Source organism: Hyperolius riggenbachi, chromosome 10 (assembly GCF_040937935.1).
Source record: "Hyperolius riggenbachi isolate aHypRig1 chromosome 10, aHypRig1.pri, whole genome shotgun sequence".
Lineage (NCBI taxonomy): Eukaryota > Metazoa > Chordata > Amphibia > Anura > Hyperoliidae > Hyperolius > Hyperolius riggenbachi.
In genome coordinates, this window is record NC_090655.1 from 233319787 (window position 1) to 233347382 (window position 27596).

The 27596-nt window shown below is 44.7% G+C and overlaps 1 protein-coding gene across 1 annotated transcript; it reads left to right on the forward strand.

Annotated features, from left to right (window-relative positions):
* Positions 1-443: 443 nt before the first annotated feature.
* LOC137534790 (oocyte zinc finger protein XlCOF8.4-like) lies at positions 444-19969 on the forward strand. Its single transcript, XM_068256444.1, has 7 exons — positions 444-513; positions 9812-9938; positions 10099-10233; positions 12252-12330; positions 12885-12982; positions 13095-13305; positions 18556-19969. The coding sequence occupies exons 2-7, from the start codon at positions 9843-9845 to the stop codon at positions 19266-19268; spliced, it is 1332 nt and encodes a 443-aa protein (XP_068112545.1). The 5' UTR covers positions 444-513; positions 9812-9842; the 3' UTR covers positions 19269-19969.
* The last annotated feature ends 7627 nt before the right edge of the window (positions 19970-27596 follow it).

Consider the following 27596-nt stretch of genomic DNA (forward strand, 5'->3'; position numbering starts at 1 on the left):
GAAGTCTCTGGATAATTCAGAGGCTTTCCCCATCTGCGTACATTTGTTGTCAGCGCAGGGCTTTTTTGCAGAAGGTGAGCCAAATGATGGCTCACCCTGCTGCCGCACAAATTCAGGGTGGCACTAAATACTACTCCCCCTTCAAGTCATAGCAACTCGGAGGGATAAGTAATACGGGGCCATCTATAGCCACCCCAAGCTTTGGAGCTATGTAGCGAGTGCCGAAAAAAGCCCTGCCTCGCCCCCACCCTCCTCGACCACACCACACCAATTCAGCGCTGGGTCCTTTCTAAGGTGCTCTCTAGAGCATCTTACTGAGGTAAATATCTTGTCTGTTTTTAAAAGACAGGCTTAGCCTGTGATTACTCGTAATCGTTTAAGGGAACTGCAGTTATCTATTTAACCACAAGATGGCAGCTTTGCCTCTGCCGGAAACCATGGAGCGCAGGCCGGAATTGATGGAGCCACACACAGGAAGTGCAAACGAGACTTTTGTTCGGACTGGAAGAGAAGGTGAGATTACTGTCGCTATATATTTATTATGTCATGCATGTATTATGCTATGTTTCTAAAATAAAAACAAAACCGGGAAACGTAATTATTCTCAGTCAACACAATTCACCAAGTGGGGAATATTATGGAAGGTGAAGCTAAAGAGCTGATATGGACGGGGGAGGGGAGGACAGGTATTGGAGTGGGGAAAGAGACAATATTGATGGGGGAGGGGCACACAGTGATGGGGGTGGGGGGAGGAGTGCAAAGAGGACACTGGAAAGCTGGGACGCATAACAATGAGAGGGATAATCTAGTATTGTCAGTAATTAGATAGGAAGACCTTGCAGGCCCACCTGGGTCATAACAGGCCATTGTGATGTTGCTGCAAGTTCAGTAAATGAGTGGTTGTGTTACTGCAGTTATGTGCTTGTTCGCAGAGATATTTTAAATATGCAGCTTACCCTGGATTTATTAAAGCTAACCTTAGGTTGAACAAAGTAAAGTTAAAGTGCCCATGCATTACTCGATTTGTGGCATCGCTATTCTGCCGGTTCGATTATAATTATAAAATCTGTCAGAGATCAGTGTCGATGTGGTGAAAGTTTTTGCAACGTTGTCAGATTTTGCAACTGTTTGCAATAATTTATAGGTATTAGTGTTAGAAAGAGCAGCCTAACCATTGACCAAGCTATTACTATTAGAACATGCAACCCAACCTAACCCTACTTTCACACAGAACCCTCCTTTGCTGGGCAACTAATACCCCCCACTTTGGTGGACAACTAATAACGCCCCCCTTCCCCGGAGGAAACTAATAACCATGTCATTGCCGGCAATTGCAAACAATTACAGCTGAGATTCCTGGGAGAAGCCACGCATGCGCAGTTATGCACAGTCTGTACAGTGAGCATGCGCTGTACGGCAAGTTGCAGTATCTTTCACCACACCGCAACATGGCCTACCAATCAGTCATTTTGATTGATTTCCAGACAAGCCAATTGAAACAATCAATCCGGCATGCTGGAAAGATCTCGGTCGGGTGTATGGCGGAGATGGCATTTAGTTATACCAAGAAGCCCGTGGTGAATGTGGAAGCAGCTCACTTATCTGTAACGTGCCTCCTCAAGCATCTTATCTACATCACCGGGGTGCTTGTACTCCAGGCCCCATATCATGTACTGACCTCACATACATGAGACAGGGTACAGAAGCCCCCAGCTCAAATTCTTATTGACTAACTCAACTGCAATCCTCACTATATGCTGATATACTACAAGAGGTCTGCAGACTTTTGCTGCTGATAGATTTCTATATCCATGCAATCCAGTTTTGTTGGGTGATGTGTGTCGGCCTTAGTAAAGCAGCCCCATTGCCTTTCATGTATGCTGTGCTGGGACTGGTATCCATTCATGATTTGTTCCTCCTCTAGGCCACCTGACTATGCACTCAATAATCCTACCATAGCCACAGTGTAATGTCCCTACCATATTATTATTATGTATTATTATAGCACTGAAATCTACTGCAACACTTTACAGATAGTCAGAATCAGTGACAGGTCACTGGCTGTCCTCTGAGGAGGTCACACTCTAATATTTGCAAAGTCTAAGGCTAAGTTCACTCTTTGTGCGTTGCGTAATGCCTGCATTACAATATGAGCATAATACAACTCCCACTCTGCATGTTATTTTCATAGCATGAAGAAATGCCTGGATGTAATGCATGGTTGTTGCAGGCCCAGTTGTATGGGCAGTACACTCAAATGCAGCGTTAGGCAATGCACATAGTGTAAACACATCCTAACGTCTCCACTATATTATTATTTTGCTCTGACATCTTCAGAGTACATAGTCACATACAGAGTGCACAGCCACTGACTCTCAGAAGAGCTCACAATGTAATCCCCAATGTAGTTATAGTCTAATGCCCCAGCTATATTATGTGCTAGCAAATGTAGAATCAGTGAATTGCAAATATTAGAGCAATTTCTGTGCAGCTTGAGGTCCCTTTTACACTTGCCTTGAAAACCTGCAGTTAAACAGGATAATGCAATGCAAGGAAATGGGGCCTAGCACATCTACGGCATCTCGTCACAATGCAACGGAAGTGCCCGATCCTCCACCTAGCCACCACATATTCAACGGTGCGTTACCGTCGGACTTCCGTGGTGACAGAAGTAATGTCAATGGGTGACTCAGAAATTTTAACACACGTAATAGATGTGAAAGTGAGAAATGTGACATCGACTATGGAATTACACTGTGTATCTTGCTGAATCCACATTCCGCTTGTCACACTCCTATTACTACTCCAGTGTTCTCCCCAGAATTTTTTTCCAGCTGGGTGGCATGAAAAAGTAGCCGGGTGGGGAAGTAAGGTCACGTTGGATGGAGAAGGGGGGTCACGCAGGGGGGGGGGGGGGGGAAGTGTGTGTAGGATCACAATAAGTGTCACGTGGGGTATTTCGATCACCCTGGGTATTACTGGGTGTGGGAGAAGATTGCGGCGAGTGCTACTGGATGTGGAGCTAGTACCACTGAAAGCTGGGGAGGAAGCTCTCACCCTGGGTGCAGCTGATGTGGGTGAGGGGTTCATACTAGGTGCCTCACACTGTGTGATGCTAGTGGACTAGGGGTACACATTGGCTGCTGCTAATGGACAAGCGAGCATCTCCATTTGGTTCATATGGAGGTGGTCTCACACTGTGATGCTGATGGGTAGGTGCTGGTGGACGGGAATCTCAGACTATGAAAGGAGAGAAAAACAAATATAAAAAATGTGTGTGTGTGTGTGTGTATATATATATATATATATATATATATATATACACACACACACACACAGTGGCTTGCAAAAGTATTCGGCCCCCTTGAAGTTTTCCACATTTTGTCACATTACTGCCACAAACATGAATCAATTTTATTGGAATTCCAAATGAAAGACCAATACAAAGTGGTGTACACATGAGAAGTGGAACGAAACTCATACATGATTCCAAACATTTTTTACAAATAACTGCAAAGTGGGGTGTGCATAATTATTCCGCCCCCTTTGGTCTGAGTGCAGTCAGTTGCCAATAGACATTGCCTGATGAGTGCTAATGACTAAATAGAGTGCACCTGTGTGTTATCTAATGTCAGTACAAATACAGCTGCTCTGTGACGGCCTCAGAGGTTGTCTAAGAGAATATTGGGAGCAACAACACCATGAAGTCCAAAGAACACACCAGACAGGTCAGGGATAAAGTTATTGAGACATTTAAAGCAGGCTTAGGCTACAAAAAGATTTCCAAAGCCTTGAACATCCCACGGAGCACTGTTCAAGCGATCATTCAGAAATGTAAGGATTATGGCACAACTGTAAACCTACCAAGACAAGGCCGTCCACCTAAACTCACAGGCCGAACAAGGAGAGCGCTGATCAGAAATGCAGTCAAGAGGCCCATGGTGACTCTGGATGAGCTGCCGAGATGGTGTGGGAATCTGTCCATAGGACAACTATTAGTCGTGCACTGCACAAAGTTTGCCTTTATGGAAGAGTGGCAAGAAGAAAGGCATTGTTAACAGAAAGCATAAGAAGTCCCGTTTGCAGTTTGCCACAAGCCATGTGGGGGACACAGCAAACATGTGGAAGAAGGTGCTCTGGTGAGATGAGACCAAAATGGAACTTTTTGGCCAAAATGCAAAACGCTATGTCTGGCAGAAAACTAACACTGCACATCACTCTGAACACACCATCCCCACTGTCAAATATGGTGGTGGCAGCATTAGGCTCTGGGGGTGCTTCTCTTCAGCAGGGACAGGGGAGCTGGTCAGAGTTGATGGGAAGATGGATGGAGCCAAATACAGGGCAATCTTGGAAGAAAACCTCTTGGAGTCTGCAAAAGACTTGAGACTGGGGCGGAGGTTCATCTTTCAGCAGGACAACAACCCTAAACATAAAGCCAAGGCAACAATGGAATGGTTTAAAACAAATCATATCCATGTGTTAGAATGGCCCAGTCAAAGTCCAGATCTAAATCTAATCAATAATCTGTAGCAAGATCTGAAAACTGCTGTTCACAAACGCTGTCCATCTAATCTGACTGAGCTGGAGCTGTTTTGCAAAAAAGAATGGACAAGGAATTCAGTCTCTAGATGTGCAAAGCTGATAGAGACATACCCTAAAAGACTGGCAGCTGTAATTGCAGCAAAAGGTGGTTCTACAAAGTATTGACTGAGGGGGCTGAATAATTACGCACACCCCACTTTGCAGTTATTTATTTGTAAAAAATGTTTGGAATCATGTATGATTTTCGTTCCACTTCTCACGTGTACACCACTTTGTATTGGTCTTTCACGTGGAATTCCAATAAAATTGATTCATGTTTGTGGCAGTAATGTGACAAAATGTGGAAAACTTCAAGGGTGTGAGAAAACGTGGAAGAGCCGCCGCGAGCACTCAGAGCAAGGCGGCTGATTCCGCGTCCAATGCAGCAGGTTGCGCGTGTGGGTCTGCATTCACTGGCATGACGGAGCGCGATGTAACCGCCGCATGCCTTATGAACAAAGCGGCGGATTCCGCGTCAGACGCGGATGTTGGCACGCATAGGCATAATTCTGACAGTACTGCTGAACACGGAGGAACCGCCGCATGCTTGGACAGCGGTGCGTCTGGTTCCGCATCCAACACAGCAGAAACATTACAACACGTCTGGTGTGGCTGGGACTGATAGTCCACACTGGTTCAGGAAGACGCGCGCACGGAGAGGCAGAGCCTTTATGATAGTCAGAAGGGCGTCAGCTGACCAAGCCGGTCAGCTGACAATTTCAGCAGTTTTCATTGGTCCAGCACTTAGGGGTGGCGCTGGAGAGCGCTGGGGTATATATACTGGGTGCTGGTCATTTCTCTGGTGTCTGGCGTTGCGATCACTACGTGGTAGCACTCAGACCTTCTGTCAGTATCTGTGTTATTATCTGTGTTATTATCTAGATCAGTTTCCAAGGTGTTGATGACCAAGGAGCTCACACCTTAGTCTAGGAATCCTGTTATTATCTGTGTTATTATCTAGATCAGTTTCCAAGGTGTTGATGACCAAGGAGCTCACACCTTAGTCTAGGAATCCTGTTACCATCTGTATTATTATCTAGACCAGTTCCGGGGTGTTGATGATCTTGGAGCTCACACCCAAGTCTAGGCATTGTTGATTATTTGTTATGACCTTCTGCTTTCCTGACCACTTTTCTGATCTCTAATTAGGTACTTCGCTATTTCTGATACTCTGTTACCAAACTCTGCTAGTCTTAGAATTCCGCATCTGTCTCCTGTCTCTGTACTTTATCTGTCTGTGTGTTTACGACCTGGCCCGTCCGACCTCGAGAACTATCTTCCCTGTTGGGAGATAGTTCCCTGTCCTGTCAGTGACACTTCACCTTTGGTGTCACTCACTCTCTGATCCTTCCCACTCTCAGCCTGGCTCCGCCCCTTGGGGAGCATCAGACCAGTGGAAGGAACCTGTTCTCTAAGCAGTATCTCGTACTGCCTAGCACCCTCTACGTGGGTGCTCTCCTCAAAGTATACGGTTGCACCAAACACTCATATTACTCAGGTGTCCAGAGGTTAGAGATATATCTGATTATCGGTGATACTGCAGATCATCAATAATCGGGTATATATCTGCATTCTCGGTGATACTGCAGATCACCGGTAATCAGATATATATATATATATAATCAGTACAAGGGATCAGCAGCACCACTGGTATATTCCACTCAAGGGAAACTGTATGCAGGCAGACAGAGTAATCCCGAAGTGTCCTCACAATATCATAGAATGTCCACAAGGGTCTGCAGCACACAACGCTCTTTATTGGAGCCAAACAGACACTTGTACAAGCAGCAACAGTTGTAGGCGTCCCCGTCCTTTTTCAAGCTAATTACACACATTTTCAGCTAATTTTCAACTAATTACACACCATTTATATACACTCCCTAACAGGAAATGACACCATTTATATACACTCCCAAACAGGAAATGAACCCATAGTTGCCTAGAAACAAATCAAAGCACATCAAAAAAAGAAAAAAAAAGGATATTACATATGTGTTAAATGACACTTATCTGTAAAAAATAAGTTCATTTCAAAGTCCATCAGTAGTTCCATTATGATGTGGACCATATTCATGGCAACCTGAAACAATCACAGAAATAGATGTACTGGTAGGTCTCATAATCCCTATTCAATCCAGATGGGAACAAAGTCCATAATTGATGTATCCAAAAAACTTCTCGTTTTAATCATTTGGTCACCACCTCCCCTCAATTTAGGTATATGGTCAATTATCATAAATTTTAAATCACTTTCCTTGTGTCCTTTATCTACGCAGTGTTTAGCCACCGGGATTTCACAATGTTTGCCACGCACAGAATGTTGTCCAATTTGATCGTGCTTTTTTTACGTCGTCTCGCCAATATATTACAATCCGCAAGGACATTGTAAAAGATAGACAACATAGGAGCCTTGGCATGTGAGGAAATGTCTAATTTTACATTTCTCTATCCCACAATGTCCTTGCAGATTGTACTATATAAGGTTATATATATCCTTTTTTTCTTTTTTTTGTTGAGCTTGGATTGGTTTCTCGGCAACTATGGGTTCATTTCCTGTTCGGGAGTGTATATAAATGGTGTCATCTCCTGTGTGTAATTAGCTTGAAAAAGGGCGGGGATGCCTGAAATTGCCGCTTGTACAAATTTCTGTCTGGCTCCAATAAAGAGCATTGTGTGCTGCAGACCCTTGTGGACATTCTATATGACCTGCACGCTCCACTGTGCTATGAATCACAGCCCACTACACTACTCCGTCCCGCTTTATGCACTGAACTTCGTGCATATAAATTAACATTCATGTTCAGCCGGACAATGATTGTGCTCTGCCTCTAGTCTTTGCCCAGCACGTCCCTGCACAGCTTACAGACAGTCATGAGCCTCTGCAGTGACAGTCGACAGCTAGCGCTATGGTCACGCCTCTTACCATGCTCTGAGCCAATCAGTGCATGCGCTCACCGGGAAGCGCGAGATCTCGTGCGCAGAGGTGAAGAAGCGCGTCCTGACTGCCGGGCACTTGTTAGTGAAGAGCGCAGCTCAGGGTGAAAGTGGTTTCTTCAGTCGGGCGGTAATTTATTTTACCTGGGTGCTCCGCCCAACTGATTGATCCTAAGGAGAACACTGCTACTCTCCATACCCCATCCAGTCAGCTCAATTTCAGCATTTATACATTGTACAGCGCTGACATCTTCTGCAGCACTTTACAGAGCACATAGTTATGTCACTGACTGTCCTCAGAGGAGCTCACACTCTAATCCTATCATAGTCAAAGTCTAATGTCCTATCTTATTATTATATATTTACATAGCCATGACATTTGCAGCACTTTACAAAGTACATAACCATGTAACTGACAGTCCTCAGAGAAGCTCACAATCTAATCCTACCATAGTCATAGTCTAATGTCCTACCATATTATTATTGTTATTATTATTATTATTATCATCATTATGTATTTATATAACACTGACATCTTCTGCAGCACTTTAGTGAGGTATGGAGGCATAAGCAGGTAGCTCTCAAAGTTTAAGTTAACATATTGTGGGGTACGATCCCATTAGTCATTGTACAGTATGCCATTCCTGGTTAACTTTGGAGGCAGGGGGAGGGTTTTTTTTGGGGGGTGGTACCGGTGGTTCATGGGTTATTTTTATTTCCAGCTTTTCAATACGTTGAGGCCTTTCTACCATTGAGTGGATTGTGCAGGACTTTTACAAAATACATAGTCATGTCACTGACTGTCCTCAGAGGAGATCACAATCCAATCCCTGCCATAGTCATAGTCTAAAATCCTATCTTATTATTATTAATAATATGTATTTATATAGCACTGACATCTTCCGCAGGGCTTTACAAAGTACATAGTCATGTCACTGACTGTCCTCACAGGAGCTCATTCTTTAACCCCACCATAGTCATAGTCTAATGTTCTACCATATTATTATCCTTATTATTGTTAATAATATGTATTTATATAGCACTGACATCTTTCGCAGCATTTTACAAAGTACATAGTCATGTCACTGACTGTCCTCAGATGAGCTCCCAATCTAAGTTCTACCATAGTGTAAAATCCAACTTTGTGTGAATTAATTTACTTATCTATATAATTTTGGGGTGGGGGGAAATAGTGCCCAGAGAAACTTAGGCAGAACATACAGACTCGTAAGTGCTCCAACAGCATTTCTCTCCATGGAATATGGGGATGACTGTCTCTGGGTGCACTGAGTATTCGTTTAGATTTATGGAAGACTTTTCTCAATATGCTCCAAGTAAAGTTACTTAAAGAAAACCCGAGGTGGGTTTGTCAAATCATATTGGGACACAGAGGCAATTTACAGTTTGTCAATCACCTCTGTGTCCTTACAGTGTGCCACCAGCCCCCCCACGGGCTCTGCTGTCCCCGTTATAAAAAGCGCCCGGCTGGTGACGCGCAGATTGTCGCTAGCCTGCTATTTACCTCTGCCTGTCATTCACCCGCTGCTCCTGTATAGCGTGGCTCCCCGAGTGTGTCCCTTCCCTCCCGGCTTCCGTAAGCCGATTGGAGGAAGCTTGCGGAGGCGGGGAGGGAAAGCAGGGAGCCGCGCTATGCAGGAGGCGGGGAGCGGCGGTGAATGACAAGCAGAGGTAAATAGCAGGCTAGTGACAATCTGCGTGGTGCTAGCCTGGGGCTTTTTTTTATGGGGGACAGCAGACCCAAGGGGAGGGGGGGGCGGCGGGTGCTGGAGGCACAATGGAAGGACACAGATGCAGCTCATTGTATACAGAACATGTCTCTGAGTCCTAATATGATTTCACAAACCCACCTCATGTTCTCTTTAAAGAGAACCAGTGCTGAAGCTTGGGTTCAGAAAGGGATACTTACCTGCAGTGAGGGAACCCTTTGTATCCTATTGAGGCTTCCCTCAGTGTTCTGTAGACCCCCTTGCCGAGTGCGGGTCCCCTGCATATCGGGGCTATGCACCCCCTCTGTGAAGAATGCAGATGTGCATGCACAGTAAACAGTAGCCACTTGCAGTAAGCCTTTTGGGGGTCAGCACTCAGCGAGAGGGGACACCAGAACACAGAGGAAGCCTCAATAGGATCCCGAGGCTTCCCTCTATTTCAGTAAAAATCACTTTTTGCACCAGAGTTTTGGCTCAGGTACCCTTTAAGTGGTGTGCACTGTTTACTGATGTCTCTCTATTGGATTTAATTATTCATGTCCAATTAATTATCGGTTTATTATCAGATTACAGGGAGGGGTGTCCCATATAAATCACATGGCCACATCACTGAGGATGGAGGAGGACTGGAGTCACATGACTGAAAGGATATTCAACCTCACTCTGGAGATCATCTACCTGCTGACTGGAGAGGTGAGGAAGAATCTAGGAAATCAGTGAGGTCACACCTGACCAAAGAGATGCGGAAGATTCTGGGTAGTCGGATGATATTGCTCCTGTCTGTTAATAATAACACAAACCAGACCGAAGAGTTGAGGAGGATTCTGATATTATTGTTGGTCTTTCTATACAGGGTTTTCCTCTGGTGAAGTCTGATGATCATGTGACCATCATAGTACCCCGACCTCACTCCCTGAGATCTGGAAGAAACAACAAGCAGAAGATTATGGAAGTCACCAGGAAGATGATGGAGCTGCTGATGAGAGAGGTGAGCAGTGCTGGGAATTATGGGACATTATGCAGTAACAGGAAGGGGTCTGGGTGGTGAGTGCATCATGGAACTTCTTAAAGGGAACCTTAACTGAACGGGGGGTAAAGAGTTTCACTTACCTGGGGCTATTACCAGCCCCCTGCAGCAGTCCTGTGCCCTCGGCGCCGCTCTGGAATCCTCTGGTCCTCCGCTGTCACTTAGTTTCGTTTTTGACGACTCACCAGTCGCCGGCCGCCATGCGTATTATTGGACGCATTCACCAATGCAATTAGCGCTATTGCGGACCGCAACGCGTACAAAAATACGCGTTACCGCATATCTACGCGTGCGGAATGCGGCAACGCGTATTTTTGTACGCGTTGCGGTCCGCAATAGCGCTAATTGCATTGGTGAATGCGTCCAATAATACGCATGGCGGCCGGCGACTGGTGAGTCGTCAAAAACGAAACTAAGTGACAGCGGGAGACCAGAGGATTCCAGAGTGGCGCCGAGGGCACAGGACTGCTGCAGGGGGCTGGTAATAGCCCCAGGTAAGTGAAACTCTTTACCCCCCGTTCAGTTAAGGTTCCCTTTAAGGCTAGATTTTTTTCTCAGAAGTGTTTGTAATTTTTTGTTTTTTAGAAGTGTTGCTACAAACCTGGTGTGAATACATTACATTCAACCACCTATTAGATAGGATAGTAAAGAAAAAATAATGAAATAGCAGTTATACGAGTTCATTTTGTTGTAGTAAAACAATTTGGTGATAAACTCTTTAACAGGTCTGCAGGGCTACGTATGTTCTTCAGTAATGTTCAGGCCAAATGAAGGTTACCAACGCAGACTCTATGGGCCTTGTTGAATTAACTTTTTCTGCTGAATTTTCTCCTAGGAGATAATGTTTCATCTTCTTGTTAAAATAACTTTTCTGCACATTGCAATAGAAAAGGTACCTAACAGTAGGTTTCAGTTGCAGGTTTCTTAACCTTCTTAGCGGTATGCCCGACACTGTATCGGGCATACCGCTGTCTGTCCTCCGGAGCGCACCAGGCTGAATAAATGTGCAGTAATGTCTGCAAAACCTTTTCCTAGCACTAGGCTAGCTAGTAAGAGTGCCCGGCACCCCTGGATCCCCTGGGATCCCCCCGTTTATACATTACCCCCCCCCCCTTCCCCTCCCTCCCGGTTCCAGCAATTGCGCAGCCTGCCTGCACAGCTTTGGTCTCTCTATGGTTAGGATCGGGTTTGCACATGACGTCGATGAGTGAAGACCGGAGCTGTCTGGGGAGGCTACGCCGATCGCTGGATCCAGGAGGGGGGGGGGGGGTAATGTATAAACTGGCTGGATCGGGGGGTGCCGGAAACTAGTGCTAGCAGAAGGTTTTTCAGCTATTACTGCACACTTATTCACCCTGGGGCACAAAGTTACATAACCTCCTGAGCGGCGTAATGCTCAGGAGGTTAAAGTGAGTCTGAAATGGAAATTTAAAAAAACACACCTAAGAAGATAGAAGGCTCTGGCTCCTATAGAGCCTTCTCATTCCTCCTACAGTCCCCATGTCCCCGTTAGCTACTCCTTCTTCCGCAGTGGGATGCTTCGGCAGTCTTCGGGAACCCGAGTGCTCCCGAGGACGCACTGCTCCGTATTGCGCATGCGTGAGCATGCATTCTAGCGCACTCTTGTGCACTTATACATGTGCAGTGCAGAGCAGACCAGACTGCCGATGCCTCCCGCAGCGGAAGAGAGCAGCCTCCGACCCATCGATCAGAGTCTGCTAACGGGGGAGTCAGCGGTGGAACGTAGGAGGGATGGAAAAGCTCTATAGGACTCAGAGCCTTCTCTCTCATTAGGTGAGTATCTGTTTTTGTTTTTATTTCCACTTCAGACTCCCTTTAAAAAGCATTTTCTTCACAAGTTAGAAACATATCACCTAGGAGAAAACTCAGAAGAAAGAAGTGAATTGAATAGAGGCCTATATGTCTGTGTCTCTTCATATAAGGTGTCACATTGTAACCATTTGTATGTCACCATGCAGGAGGGACAGTATATAGAAGGATACAAGGACCTCTACAAGGACACCATGACAAGGGATCAGCCGCCCCTCACATCACCAGGTAAGAGGAGACTTTCATTTCCTGTAAAGTACAGAGCAGTTTTGAGGGTCCACATACATCCCCCGTCATCTGATAATCACATAGAGACAAGTGGCTTTATTCATTAAGCTGCACTGCTAAAGCAGCGCACCTTAATGTGAAGGAGTGGCTGCTAATGCATGCTTTACATAGCAGCGCTCACAGCTATGTAAGGAGAGTGCCTTCCTTAGATAGGAGTGTGCCTCCCTTAGATAGGAGCGTGCTTTCCTTAGATAGGAGCGTGCCTCCCTTAGATAGGAGCGTGCCTCCCTTAGATAGGAGCGTGCCTTCCTTAGATAGGAGTGTGCCTCCCTTAGATAGGAGCGTGCCTTCCTATACATAGTTACTATGTATAGGAAGGCATACTCCTAAGTAAGGCACACTCCTAAGGAAGACACACTCCTTACATAGCAGTGAGCGCTGCTATGTAAGTCATGCATTAGCCACCGCGCCTTTACATTAAGGTGTGCTGCTTTAGCAGTGCAGCTTAATGAATCAAGCCCATTGTATTCAGTCAGTGTGTGTGTTTCCTACAGATGGATCCAGTCAGAGAAACCCAACAGAGAGATGTACAGGTCCTCTTTATTCGCAGGATTGTCCACAGGAGGATCACAGCATGCACTACCATTATCAGGTAGGTGGGACTGAAGGTCGCCAGAGACTCTACACTGTGTGACATTATTTCCTTCTGTGGATGTGATCAGTGGTCTTCACGTTTTAATTTTGCTTTTGTTTTGTGCATTCAGGATGGAGAGCTGATAGACATAAAAGTTGTAGTCAAACAGGAAGAAGAAGAGGTTTATGTGACAAGTGATCAGCAGTCTATGGAGGAGGGGGACATGATGAGGACAATTAAAGAGGAAGAGATGTACGTGACGTGTGATCAGCAGCGAAGAGAGAAAGGGGATACGATGAGTGCTTCTAAGGAGGAAGATATTTTTACAGAGATCAGCACTGGTGAGTTTTAGACTTCAAATACAGTCACTAGTATCCGGCACCAGCAGGGATCACCTGTTCCAGGATAAATGTGTTTGCCGGTTGCCTAAGCAACTGGCCTAAAAAGCACAAACTCCCCCCCCCCCCCACCACCACAAATACTTACCGAGCCTCCGGCGACATCTAGCAGCCTTCCTGCAGCACCTAGCCGGCTCCTAGCAGCTTTCTGGCTTACCCCGTGCATGTCACATGACCCGCTTCAGGTCTGGTGATACACCGACTTGCGTGCATGGAAGCCAGTAGCAACCCGCTAGGGGTCGCAGGAAGGCTGCTAGACGTGGCTGGAGGCTCAATACATATTTAAAAAGCCTCAAAACCTCCCGAAAGCTAAGTCCACGATGTCCCTCAGGCATGCTGCTTAGTAGAGACTTCCAGAGTTCCAGATAACGTGGACTTTGCTGTATTTATGTCTTAGCAGATAATTGTCACTGTACATTACTGTACACAGATTGGTCACAGTAATAAGCTGATAATGGTCAATGTACATTGCAAAGAAATGAACAGCGCTACTTAAAAACAGATGAGTGCTTACCTGCAAAAAAGTGCACACCCCACTCATGGGATTCAAATACACAATGAGCACACACATGACCTGTCTACCACTTGGAGGATGTTAGTTTCACTAACAATTTGCAATTTGTTAGGTACTTGTCCCTCCCACTGTCGTAGAAGTCTTTCCTCCATGGGAGGGGACCTAACACTAACTAAAACCTACCTATGCATATGCATAGCCTGGGCGCGCTACCAGTAAATTTAAATTTAAGAATTGCGCAGAAAAAGTGGGATCAGCGCATCACCAGGCCGCCTCTGGATGGCCTCAGCTCAGAGATGCGCTGAGCCCCCCCAGGAACTACAAAACGCACCTTGAACCCAAACAGAGGCTCTGCATATACACCAAAGAAAAACTATCAAGTGGGAGCAGCTGACCAGAATTAAATCAAACATAGCAAAGAAATGAACAGCGCTACTTAAAAACAGATGAGTGCTTACCTGCAAAAAAGTGCACACCCCACTCATGGGATTCAAATACACAATGAGCACACACATGACCTGTCTACCACTTGGAGGATGTTAGTTTCACTAACAATTTGCAATTTGTTAGGTACTTGTCCCTCCCACTGTCGTAGAAGTCTTTCCTCCATGGGAGGGGACCTAACACTAACTAAAACCTACCTATGCATATGCATAGCCTGGGCGCGCTACCAGTAAATTTAAATTTAAGAATTGCGCAGAAAAAGTGGGATCAGCGCATCACCAGGCCGCCTCTGGATGGCCTCAGCTCAGAGATGCGCTGAGCCCCCCCAGGAACTACAAAACGCACCTTGAACCCAAACAGAGGCTCTGCATATACACCAAAGAAAAACTATCAAGTGGGAGCAGCTGACCAGAATTAAATCAAACATAGCAAAGAAATGAACAGCGCTACTTAAAAACAGATGAGTGCTTACCTGCAAAAAAGTGCACACCCCACTCATGGGATTCAAATACACAATGAGCACACACATGACCTGTCTACCACTTGGAGGATGTTAGTTTCACTAACAATTTGCAATTTGTTAGGTACTTGTCCCTCCCACTGTCGTAGAAGTCTTTCCTCCATGGGAGGGGACCTAACACTAACTAAAACCTACCTATGCATATGCATAGCCTGGGCGCGCTACCAGTAAATTTAAATTTAAGAATTGCGCAGAAAAAGTGGGATCAGCGCATCACCAGGCCGCCTCTGGATGGCCTCAGCTCAGAGATGCGCTGAGCCCCCCCAGGAACTACAAAACGCACCTTGAACCCAAACAGAGGCTCTGCATATACACCAAAGAAAAACTATCAAGTGGGAGCAGCTGACCAGAATTAAATCAAACATAGCAAAGAAATGAACAGCGCTACTTAAAAACAGATGAGTGCTTACCTGCAAAAAAGTGCACACCCCACTCATGGGATTCAAATACACAATGAGCACACACATGACCTGTCTACCACTTGGAGGATGTTAGTTTCACTAACAATTTGCAATTTGTTAGGTACTTGTCCCTCCCACTGTCGTAGAAGTCTTTCCTCCATGGGAGGGGACCTAACACTAACTAAAACCTACCTATGCATATGCATAGCCTGGGCGCGCTACCAGTAAATTTAAATTTAAGAATTGCGCAGAAAAAGTGGGATCAGCGCATCACCAGGCCGCCTCTGGATGGCCTCAGCTCAGAGATGCGCTGAGCCCCCCCAGGAACTACAAAACGCACCTTGAACCCAAACAGAGGCTCTGCATATACACCAAAGAAAAACTATCAAGTGGGAGCAGCTGACCAGAATTAAATCAAACATAGCAAAGAAATGAACAGCGCTACTTAAAAACAGATGAGTGCTTACCTGCAAAAAAGTGCACACCCCACTCATGGGATTCAAATACACAATGAGCACACACATGACCTGTCTACCACTTGGAGGATGTTAGTTTCACTAACAATTTGCAATTTGTTAGGTACTTGTCCCTCCCACTGTCGTAGAAGTCTTTCCTCCATGGGAGGGGACCTAACACTAACTAAAACCTACCTATGCATATGCATAGCCTGGGCGCGCTACCAGTAAATTTAAATTTAAGAATTGCGCAGAAAAAGTGGGATCAGCGCATCACCAGGCCGCCTCTGGATGGCCTCAGCTCAGAGATGCGCTGAGCCCCCCCAGGAACTACAAAACGCACCTTGAACCCAAACAGAGGCTCTGCATATACACCAAAGAAAAACTATCAAGTGGGAGCAGCTGACCAGAATTAAATCAAACATAGCAAAGAAATGAACAGCGCTACTTAAAAACAGATGAGTGCTTACCTGCAAAAAAGTGCACACCCCACTCATGGGATTCAAATACACAATGAGCACACACATGACCTGTCTACCACTTGGAGGATGTTAGTTTCACTAACAATTTGCAATTTGTTAGGTACTTGTCCCTCCCACTGTCGTAGAAGTCTTTCCTCCATGGGAGGGGACCTAACACTAACTAAAACCTACCTATGCATATGCATAGCCTGGGCGCGCTACCAGTAAATTTAAATTTAAGAATTGCGCAGAAAAAGTGGGATCAGCGCATCACCAGGCCGCCTCTGGATGGCCTCAGCTCAGAGATGCGCTGAGCCCCCCCAGGAACTACAAAACGCACCTTGAACCCAAACAGAGGCTCTGCATATACACCAAAGAAAAACTATCAAGTGGGAGCAGCTGACCAGAATTAAATCAAACATAGCAAAGAAATGAACAGCGCTACTTAAAAACAGATGAGTGCTTACCTGCAAAAAAGTGCACACCCCACTCATGGGATTCAAATACACAATGAGCACACACATGACCCTGTTTGGGTTCAAGGTGCGTTTTGTAGTTCCTGGGGGGGCTCAGCGCATCTCTGAGCTGAGGCCATCCAGAGGCGGCCTGGTGATGCGCTGATCCCACTTTTTCTGCGCAATTCTTAAATTTAAATTTACTGGTAGCGCGCCCAGGCTATGCATATGCATAGGTAGGTTTTAGTTAGTGTTAGGTCCCCTCCCATGGAGGAAAGACTTCTACGACAGTGGGAGGGACAAGTACCTAACAAATTGCAAATTGTTAGTGAAACTAACATCCTCCAAGTGGTAGACAGGTCATGTGTGTGCTCATTGTGTATTTGAATCCCATGAGTGGGGTGTGCACTTTTTTGCAGGTAAGCACTCATCTGTTTTTAAGTAGCGCTGTTCATTTCTTTGCTATGTTTGATTTAATTCTGGTCAGCTGCTCCCACTTGATAGTTTTTCTTTGGTGTATATGCAGAGCCTCTGTTTGGGTTCAAGGTGCGTTTTGTAGTTCCTGGGGGGGCTCAGCGCATCTCTGAGCTGAGGCCATCCAGAGGCGGCCTGGTGATGCGCTGATCCCACTTTTTCTGCGCAATTCTTAAATTTAAGGTCAATGTACATTACTGTACACAGATCAGTCACAGTACAGATGACTGATGCTTCCAGTCTGTGATAAGTTTGGTCTAGCCCCTCCCTCTCTCTCTTTGTAAAGCAGAACATCCCTGTTGTTCCAGCCTAGTATAGTCAGTCACAGAATGTCTGGGGTCTCTTCATTCTGGTGCATTTCTGTTTCTGTTTTTCAGTGAAAGCCGACAGTTCTGAAGCTCCTCCCCCCCCACCCACCACTGACCTCCTGTCCAATAGCAGCCGCAGCGATCAGCACTAGGGGCTCTACACTGGTCATAAGGATGAGAGGACAGATTTTAGTATACTATATTTATATATGCTGGATGTGATCACAAATGTCTGTAGTTTAATACCAGGCTCCCAGAATTCTCTAAAAATCACTAACGTCACTCCCAGACCCATGCTTCTCAATCTCTCTGGAGACATATCCATAGCAGAACGGAAAGTGTTTCTAGCCAGACTACTTCTATTTTATGCCAGGAGACAGTTTTGAACTACAAAAGTGCTTCTGTGCCAACTATCTCAGAGTTTCTGGCCTCTGTTAAGTTAGACCTACCTGTCTATGAGAATGTGTTCGAAAATAGAGGTTCCAAGAAGAAATTCTGAGGCCGGCTGCATGCATGGTCGCATGGTGTGGTGCGATTTGCATGCGGCAGAAGAGCCTTCCGCAGAGCATCGCACTGCATCATCGCGTCAGACTGCGTCGATAGGGAAATCTGCATAGCCCCACCCTCCGTTGCATGACATACTTACGGCCTGACAGAAAATACGTCACAGCAATACCCCCGATCTGCGCATGTGCGCTGCACCGCTACTGCAACAATCTTTAAAGATTGTTTGTGGTTTCATTGACTCCCATGGAGTTGTGCGCCGCATGTGAACTCTCATTGCAGCTTCTGCATTACCCAGGCTTCTTTCGTTGCATTGCACCTTGGGTACTGTGACCTGTCTCATTGAAATCAATGCTACTATGATGCATTGGGGGCGAGTACTGCATGTATAAGGGGCCTAAAAGATTTGGACCTATTGGCTATCCATATTTAAAAGTGACATGAAACTACGCTATATACTGCACCTGATTTATCAGTGTATGGATATTATGTTGTTAGACAATGAATGTCTCTTTTGGCGGGAGGGGAGGAAGGCTAACTGACCTTGATGAGAATGTTGGGACATTGTTTACTTATTATATCTGTTTTTTTATAGAAGAGAAAACTAATAAAAAATAGTTCCCTTAACAATCAGTAACGTTGTTTCACTATTTGCAGCCCGAAATTCTGGCATCACAGACCCCACGGAGACTCCTCCCTCTGGATCCCCAGACTACACAACAGAAGATGATGTCATGATGCAAGATTCTGCAGGAATAAATGCCATTACACAAAATCTCCCCTCAGGATCCCCCTGCCCTTCTAACCTCGGGGGGCCTCATACTGGTGAAATGTCACATCTTGCTGGAAATCCGAGACCTCAGACAGAGGCGAGGCTATATTCGTGTATTGAGTGTGGGAAATCTTTTCCGCATAAATCACAGCTCGCTGTACATGAGAGATCTCACCCGCGTGAGAAGCCATATACATGTTATGTGTGTGGGAAATACTTTGTACATAAATCACAGCTTGTCAGACATGAGAGGTCACACACTGGTGAGAAGCCATACTCTTGTTTCGAGTGTGGGAAATCTTTTGTTCATAACTCACAGCTTGTCGTTCATGAGAAGACTCACAGGGGCGAGAAGCCCTATTCGTGTTCCGCGTGCGGGAAATGTTTTGTACAGAAATGGATCCTTGTCAGACACGAGAGATCTCACACTGGTGAGAGGCCATATTCATGTTCTGTGTGCGGGAAATCTTTTGTGCAGAAATCACATCTTGTTTCACATGAAAAATGTCATACAGGGCGGAAAAAAATTACCCTGAGTGTGGCAGAGATTTTAAAAAGAAGGTTGGCCCTTTCAGAAATGAGTAGAGATGGTCAGTGAAAGGCAAATAATTCTAGCTTATTTGAAAATGTTATAGCACCTCTAGAAGCTCTGTATTTTAGGCTGGTGGGACTTCACCTGTAGAAATATTAGAAGCTGCCATTCTTCCATACAAAACTGAGAAAATCTCTCAGATTTTATTTTCATTAGAATTCAGGAAGGAACAGTAACATTAATGCACTACATACATAAAGCACGGAGAGAGGGATTTTTCTTCCAGCATTGATAAGTAGTGATGGTCACGTCTCGGAGAACTCATGAAGAAGCATGTGATTTAAACAGCTGATACATTTACAAAGCTCTGATTTGCTATGATCACATCCTGCTTTAGCACAGGATCATGACTAACAAATCAGAGACTCACATATCTATCACCTGACCAAACTGATCACATGCTTCTCCACGAGTTCTCTTAGACATGATCTTCACTGTTGATAAGATAGACCATCCTGGTATCCATTTTATTACGGCAAATTTAAAGAACCTACTATTGCAAACAATTTGAAAATAATTTGTATGTATGCACAAGTATAAAATGTACAATTGCCCTAGAGTAAAATGAGCTATAAATTACTGTTCTCCTATGTTTCTGTCACTTACAATAGATAGTAAAATTCTGACAGGTTTTGGACCAGTCCATCTACTCATGGGGGATTCTCAGGGTTTTCTTTTTTTTTCAAAAGCACTTACTGAGCCTGCCGCTCAGTAAGTGCTTTTGAAAAAAAAAGAAAACCCTCAGAATCCCCCATGAGGATTGCCTTTCCCAAATGCCAAAACAAAGTGGGTAGGGAGGCCAGCAGACATCTTTGTATAGATCCTTTTCAGGGAGTGCTTTTGTAGAAGAAAATACTGAGACTCTGCCATGATGAAATGGACTTTTCCAATACATGTCAGTTCTGTCAGATTTTTACTACCTACTGTAAGTAACAGCAACCTAGCAGAAAAAGTTACAGTTTATTTTACTCTTGGAGAAATGCACTTCTTATATGTATGTGTACAAATGTATCTAAATTTGTTTGCATCAGTGGTCCTTTAATGCCTTTCACTGTGATGGGATAATCCAGGGATCTCTTGATTTCTCTAAATAATTTTAGAGATAACATTATATATAATATATTGTTATGACCTCATAGAGGATGATTGCACAGCTATTTTACACAATAATACTATAATACTAGCCCCTGATGAGTCTGGTTGATGACGAAACGCGTAGGGCGGAGCCAGTGCACGTGATGTCAACACGCTTGGGAAGCAGCGGGGGTGAGCAAGGAAAAGCCAGAGGAGTGTGGGGACTGTCTTAGAGAGGGACACCGCCCGGGAGCCATTCACAGATCCATGAGGGCCCTAGGCATTGCCGCTAAGATACGCCTAAAGCTATCTGGAAGTCTGTAAGTAGGAGATTGGCGTGAGAAGCACGGATGTGATGCCAATTGTCATAGCATACTGCGCAATGAGGATTTTATTGTGCTTTTATTTTAAGTTTTAAGAAGTTTAAAAGTGTTTTGTATCTGCTGGATGGTGTGGTTCACTGAGGGAACTAGTGAGACACAGAATTGAGTCTGAGATCCACCCCTTTGATGTTGGTGGTGGTATCACGAGTGATGACACGTTTCACACTTGCACGGGCCGTGCATTTCAAAAGCAGTATCACGCGATGTGCAGTTTTTCTTTTTCTTTAGGCCACATTCAATGCTAGTGAGAGCGCAGTGGAATTTTACACCATATCAGGATATCCCCACAGCGAACTCGCAGGACTACCTTCTTTTAGTAAAGACTTTGGTGACTATAATGTGTGCAAATAAGTGGTGCAGCCTGTGATTTGTTAATTATTATATACAATATATATTTATGACCTCGTAGAGGAAGATTGCACTGCTATTTTACACAATAATACTATAAATATGATAGTAGCAAAAGAGAAGGTATTAGACGTCAGATTTAATCCTGAGTCATATTATACTCCGACACGATTAATGCACATATAGCCCCATGCCTCAGTGTTGTTCCCCATATGCAGGGCTGTGGAGTAGGTACAAAAAATCCTCAGACTCCTCTAATTTGAATATAACAATGTTGGTTGAAAGTATGTAACATAAATGCCATTTAATCACTGCCAAAACTTAGGAATTTTAAAGCTATATTAAGATGACATCTGCTTTTGGGAACAAAATAAGGCTCCTGGCCAGGAAGCTGACACTCTACCCTGTCAACCTTCCCAGCCTTTCATTGCCAACCTGAAATCCTTGCCACCTTGCAGAAAAAGGCCTCTGTCTTTTCTATATCTGATATAGAAAAGGCCAGGACCATTTTCAGCAAGGGGGCAGAGCTATGCCCGGGACCCAGCTGATACGGGCTTCCAATGAATTTGACTAAACAGACAGTGGGCTTGATTCACAAAGCGGTGCTAACCTACTTAGCACGCCTAAAGACTTTTGGGCGTGATAACCATTGCACTAAGTAGGTTAGCACTGGTTTGAGGAATAAACTCGCGCGCAAAGTCCAGTGCATGCGGAAAGTCGCATAGGGTTTAATGGGTGCATAAAACTTTAGGTGCGCAAAACTTTATGTGCACTAAACTTTACACGCGCAAACTATTACGCGCGTATTAGCACGTGAAGAGGCAGTTTGCACGTGATAAGCAGCTTTTCACTGGCGTGCTAACAGTCAGCACGCTTTTGTGAATCAAGCCCAGTGTGTTGTGGCACTTAACTTTTGATTTCTTGAGCAAAGGGAGTTGGAAAAGAAAAAAAATCATATTTTTTTCTGTTACAGTTTAAATTTATTAGGAGTTGTTTATATCTGACTCCAGGTACCCAAAAATTGCTCAGACTCTCCAACACCACAGCCCAGGTTATATGTGTTACAATTCAATGCTATACCAGGGATCTGCAAACTTGGCTCTCCAGCCGTTAAGGAACTACAAGTCCCACAATGCCTTGCAGGAGTCTGATAGCCACAGTCCTGATTCATAAAAGGAAAAGGCATTGTGGGACTTTTAGTTCCTTAACAGCTAGAGAGCCAAGTTTGCAGATAACTGCTATAGACAAATGGGGGAAGGTCTTGCTGCAAACGATCCTGCTTTATGTAAAAATGCAAATCTAATTGGAATGGAAATCTGATTCACCTTCATGTATCTCTTATTGAAATAAATCTGTAAATAAAGCTTTTAGCTATAGACAAGGTACTGTAAAGGGCCCAATAGGGGCTGTCCTAACACTTGTTGTATAGATGATTTGCATTGAAACTGTGTGACATGGCCAGATAATATTTATAAAATAGTGTTTTTATTAGAATTTTATTAGCATGTATCTGTGTATAATATAGTGTTTTTATTGGATTATGTTTTTTTTGTGACTTGTGGCTTAGTGTAATATTGTTGATAATTTACTGCAATGTTTTCTCATATATACAAGTGGAAATAAAGTAACATGGGTTTATACTACACTGCCTCATACCGCAAGTCTTGTTTATGTGCATCTCTTAAAAGTAATACTGAAACAACACTGGAAAAAGTTAGATACTCACCTATAGAGGAGGCGGGCTCTGGATCCCAGGTGTCTCTCCATGCCTGCAGTCCACCCCTGTCCCACCATGATAAATTATTAGGCCGACTGGTTGAATACGTCTTTGGTAGTCCTAGTAAGGGCTTCGGAAGTACTCGCATCCCTGAACACTTCTGAAAATGAGCGGGTCAGTACTGCACATCCACAAATATACTCCTCAGCGCAGTAAATTATAATTTCCTGTGATCGCCTGCAGTCACCAGTGCTCAAACAATGATAGGTCGTGGCCACCACCAAGGGATAAACCACAATGCAGACTGTTAGTGGTCACATACACCTTATAAATATCACCTCGCTTAGGTAAGTAGGAGTAGCCTGTTCTTCCCGACCAAGGTGTATGTGACTGCTAAGTCCATACAAATACCTTAGAGGGGAATTATGCAAAAAGGGTCCAGTGTGCATGGACCCTCAACGTGAGTTTTATTTTGTGATTTTTTTTTTTTATAAATGACTCCCTGTGTTTTTGGAACCAACAGTCTGCATTGTGGTTTATCCCTTGGTGGTGGCCACGACCTATCATTGTTTGAGCACTGGTGACTGCAGGCGATCACAGGAGATTATAACTTACTGTGCTGAGGAGTATATATATCTGGTCTTGTTATTCCATTGTGGAGTGGAGTTCCTCTGGCAGCGGATTATATTGTTTTTCCATACTGCGCTTATATTCTATATTGCCTCAAGCACATCCACAAATGTGACAAATCAAGTGCTTCTGACACCTTCCAAGAACTCCCGTAGGCTGGGACTCAGATGGGGGCCTGGCTGTAGAATGAGGGAAAGGAGAGAGGACCAATAAGGTTCTATGGGACCCAGAGCCTTCTCTTTCCATAGGGAAATATTTTTGAACTTTTTGTTTCAGGGTGGCTTTACATGTTACAGCTGTGGGCTTTGTATAATTGTCAGGCTGTAGTCTGATGTACATTTCTGATAAGTCCAAAAATGATATTTTTTCTTTCTTTACAGTATCAGTAATCTGTATATTTCAATGGTTGCCAATTTAAGTAGGTAATAAACTATTCCATCTCAAGTCCCATCCCCTACAAACCGCCAACACACACACACACCATCACTCTTTGTACATTTTTTTATGTTACAGCCCTAGGCCAAAATGGATTAGATTCATTTTTTTTTCATCAACATTTTACACACAACACTGGCTTATTTATTTCCTTTTAAGCAATACCAGTTGCCTGGCTATCCTGCTGATCATTTGCCTCTAACACTTTTAGCCATAGCCCCTGAACAAGCAAGCAGCAGATCAGGTGTTTCTGACATTATTGTCAGATCTGACAAGATTAGCTGCATGCTTGTTTCTGGTGTGATTCAGACACTACTGCAGCCAAATAGATCAGCTGGGCAGCCAGGCAACTGGTATTGTTTAACAGGAAATAACATATGGCAGCCTCCATATCACTCTAACATTAGTTGTCCTTTAAAGGGATACTGTAGGAGGGTCGGGGGAAAATGAGTTGAACTTACCCAGGGCTTCTAATGGCCCCCGCAGACATCCTGTGCCCGCGCAGCCGCTCACCAATGCTCCGGCCCCGCCTCTGGTTCACTTCTGGAATTTCAGACTTTAAAGTCTGAAAACCACTGCGCCTGCGTTGCCATATTCTCACGCCCGCTGTTGTCACCAGGAGCGTACTGCACAGACACAGACCATACTGGGCCTGCGCTGTACAATCCTGGTGACATCAGCGGGATCGAGGACACGACAACGCAGGTGCAGTGGTTTTCAGACTTTAACGTCTGAAATTCCATAAGTGAACCGGAGGCGGGGCCGGAGCATCGGTGAGTGGCTGCGCCAACACAGGATGTCTGCGGGGGACCATTAGAAGCCCCGGGTAAGTTCAACTCATTTTCCCCCGACCCCCCCTACAGTATCTCTTTAAGAGTTGTACAGCGCAACGTTATATGTTGGTGCTTTATAAATAATAAGTGTGATGTGCAACTACTCTGCATGGAAATGTGAAAATTCTTCCTGTATTATGATTATTTAGTATTTATATAGCGCCAACATCTTCCACAGCGCAGTATAGAGCGTATATATCGTCTTAACTGTTCCTCATAGGGGCTCACAATCTAATCCCTACCCTAGTCATACAGTATGTCTATGTAAGTATAGTGTCATGTATGTATAGTAGTCTAGAGCAAATTTTTAGTGCAGGGCCAATTTATTAGGTGGAGGCCAATTGACTTATCTGTATGTTTTTGAGATATGAGAGGAACCCAGAGTGCCTGGAAGAAACCCACACAGGCCTGGGGATAACATACAATTTCCATGCAGATAGTGCCCTGTCTGGAATTCGAACCAGGGACCCAGCGCTGCAAGGCGAGAGCACTCTCCACATTATTAGGAGTTGGTACATTTTTAACAGCTCCAAACCAGGTACCCAATAACGGATGTTGTCCAATACAGTTGTGAAGGGGTACACCTCTTACAGTGGGTTTCAAAAGTATTCGGCCCCCTTAAAGTTCTCCACATTTTGTCATATTACTGCCACAAACATGAATCAATTTTATTGGAATTCCACATGAAAGACCAACGTAAAGTGGTGTACACATGAGAAGTGGAACGAAAATCATACATGATCCCAAACATTTTTTACAAATAAGTAACTGCAAAGTGGTGTGTGCATAATTATTCGGCCCCCTTTGATCTGAGTGCAGTCAGTTGCCTATAGACATTGCCTGATGAGTGCTAATGACTAAATAGAGTGCACTTGTGTGTAATCTAATGTCAGTACAAATACAGCTGCTCCGTGAGGGCCTCAGAGGTTGTCTAAGAGAATATTGGGAGCAACAACACCGTGAAGTCCAAAGAACACACAAGACAGGTCAGGGATCAAGTTATTGAGAAATTTAAAGCAGGCTTAGGCTACAAAAAGATTTCCAAAGCCTTGAACATCCCATGGAGCACTGTTCAAGCGATCATTCAGAAATGGAAGGAATATGGCACAACTGTAAACCTACCAAGACAAGGCCATCCACCTAAACTCACAGGTCGAACAAGGAGAGCGCTGATCAGAAATGCAGTCAAGAGGCCCATGGTGACTCTGGACGAGCTGCAGAGATCTACAGCTCAGGTGGAAGACTCTGTCCATAGGACAACTATTAGTCATGCACTGTACAAAGTTGGCCTTTATGAAAGAGTGGCAAGAAGAAAGGCATTGTTAACAGAAAGCATAAGAAGTCCCGTTTGCAGTTTGCCACAAGCCATGTGGGGGACACAGCAACCATGTGGAAGAAGGTGCTCTGGTCAGATGAGACCAAAATGGAACTTTTTGGCCAAAATGCAAAACGCTATGTGTGGCGGAAAACTAACACTGCACATCACTCTGAACACACCATCCCCACTGTCAAATATGGTGGTGGCAGCATCATGCATCTCTTCAGCAGGGACAGGGAAGCTGGTCAGAGTTGATGGGAAGATGGATGGAGCCAAATACAGGGCAAACTTGGAAGAAAACCTCTTGGAGACTGCAAAAGACTTGACACTGGGGCGGATGTTCACCTTCCAGCAGGACAATGACCCTAAACATAAAGCCAGGGCAACAATGGAATGGTTTAAAACAAAATATATACATGTGTTAGAATGGCCCAGTCAAAGTCCAGATCTAAATCCAATCGAGAATCTGTGGCAAGATCTGAAAGCTGCTGTTCACAAAAGCTGTCCATCTAATCTGACTGAGCTGGAGCTGTTTTGCAAAGAAGAATGGGCAAGGATTTCAGTCTCTAGATGTGCAAAGCTGGTACAGACATACCCTAAAAGACTGGCAGCTGTAATTGCAGCAAAAGGTGGTTCTACAAAGTATTGACTCAGGGGGTCGAATAATTACGCACACCCCACTTTGCAGTTATTTATTTGTAAAAAATGTTTGGAATGATGTATGATTTTCGATCCACTTCTCACATGTACACCACTTTGTATTGGTCTTTCACGTGGAATTCCAATAAAATTGATGCATGTTTGTGGCAGTAATGTGACAAAATGTGGAAAACTTCAAGGGGGCCGAATACTTTTGCAACCCACTGTAAGTGTAGGTTGGGTGCTTGATATTGTGACATAGGCAAATGTCACCGAGCAAAGTAGTCCAGCAGTATATCAGCACAACAAATTTTCATGAACACACTCTTTTATTGAGCCGTCAATATCCACAAGTAGTGAGCTGACAATTGTTTCGGGGTCCACACGTCTTGATAAAGGGGGACCCTGCGTGGCCCCCGAAACAATTGTCGGCTCGCTACTTGTGGATATCGACGGCTCAATAAAAGAGCGTGTTCATGAAAATTTGGTGTGCTGATATACTGCTGGACCCCAATAACGGATGTTGACGTCACAACGTCACCAGAGACGTCGGCGAATGGTTCCCTCACCCTTTACTACTTCCGGGTCTCTATGACCCGTAGTAGTACGGCTGTGCTGGGCCGGCGGTGCGCGTCCGGGCACTTTCTGCGCATGTGCGTGACGTCATAAGTGATGTCACGCTCATGCTCAAAGAGTGCCCGGCAACAGGCGCGCGATCAAAGGCGCGCACAGCCGGCCCAGCGCAGCCGTACTACTACATGTTATAGCGACCCGGAAGTAGTACGGCCACAGAGATTCGCGGGTGAACTGTTCGCTCACATCTCTAAACTTCACCTCCATGGAAACAAATGTTGTGTTTTGCAAAGTTCGTAGCTTCATTTTTTGCTATTGCAACTCACATTTTTCTCAGAATTGTTCAGAGTGATCAAAAGCATATTTATTCAATACCATGAGCTT

Coding starts and splice junctions, on each gene's coding strand:
- LOC137534790 (XM_068256444.1), top strand. CDS start 9,843: ATGGCCACATCACTGAGGATGGAGGAGGACTGGAGTCACATGACTGAA. Junction 10,234..12,251: donor TGGAGCTGCTGATGAGAGAG/GTGAGCAGTGCT, acceptor GTCACCATGCAG/GAGGGACAGTATATAGAAGG. Junction 12,331..12,884: donor GCCGCCCCTCACATCACCAG/GTAAGAGGAGAC, acceptor TGTTTCCTACAG/ATGGATCCAGTCAGAGAAAC.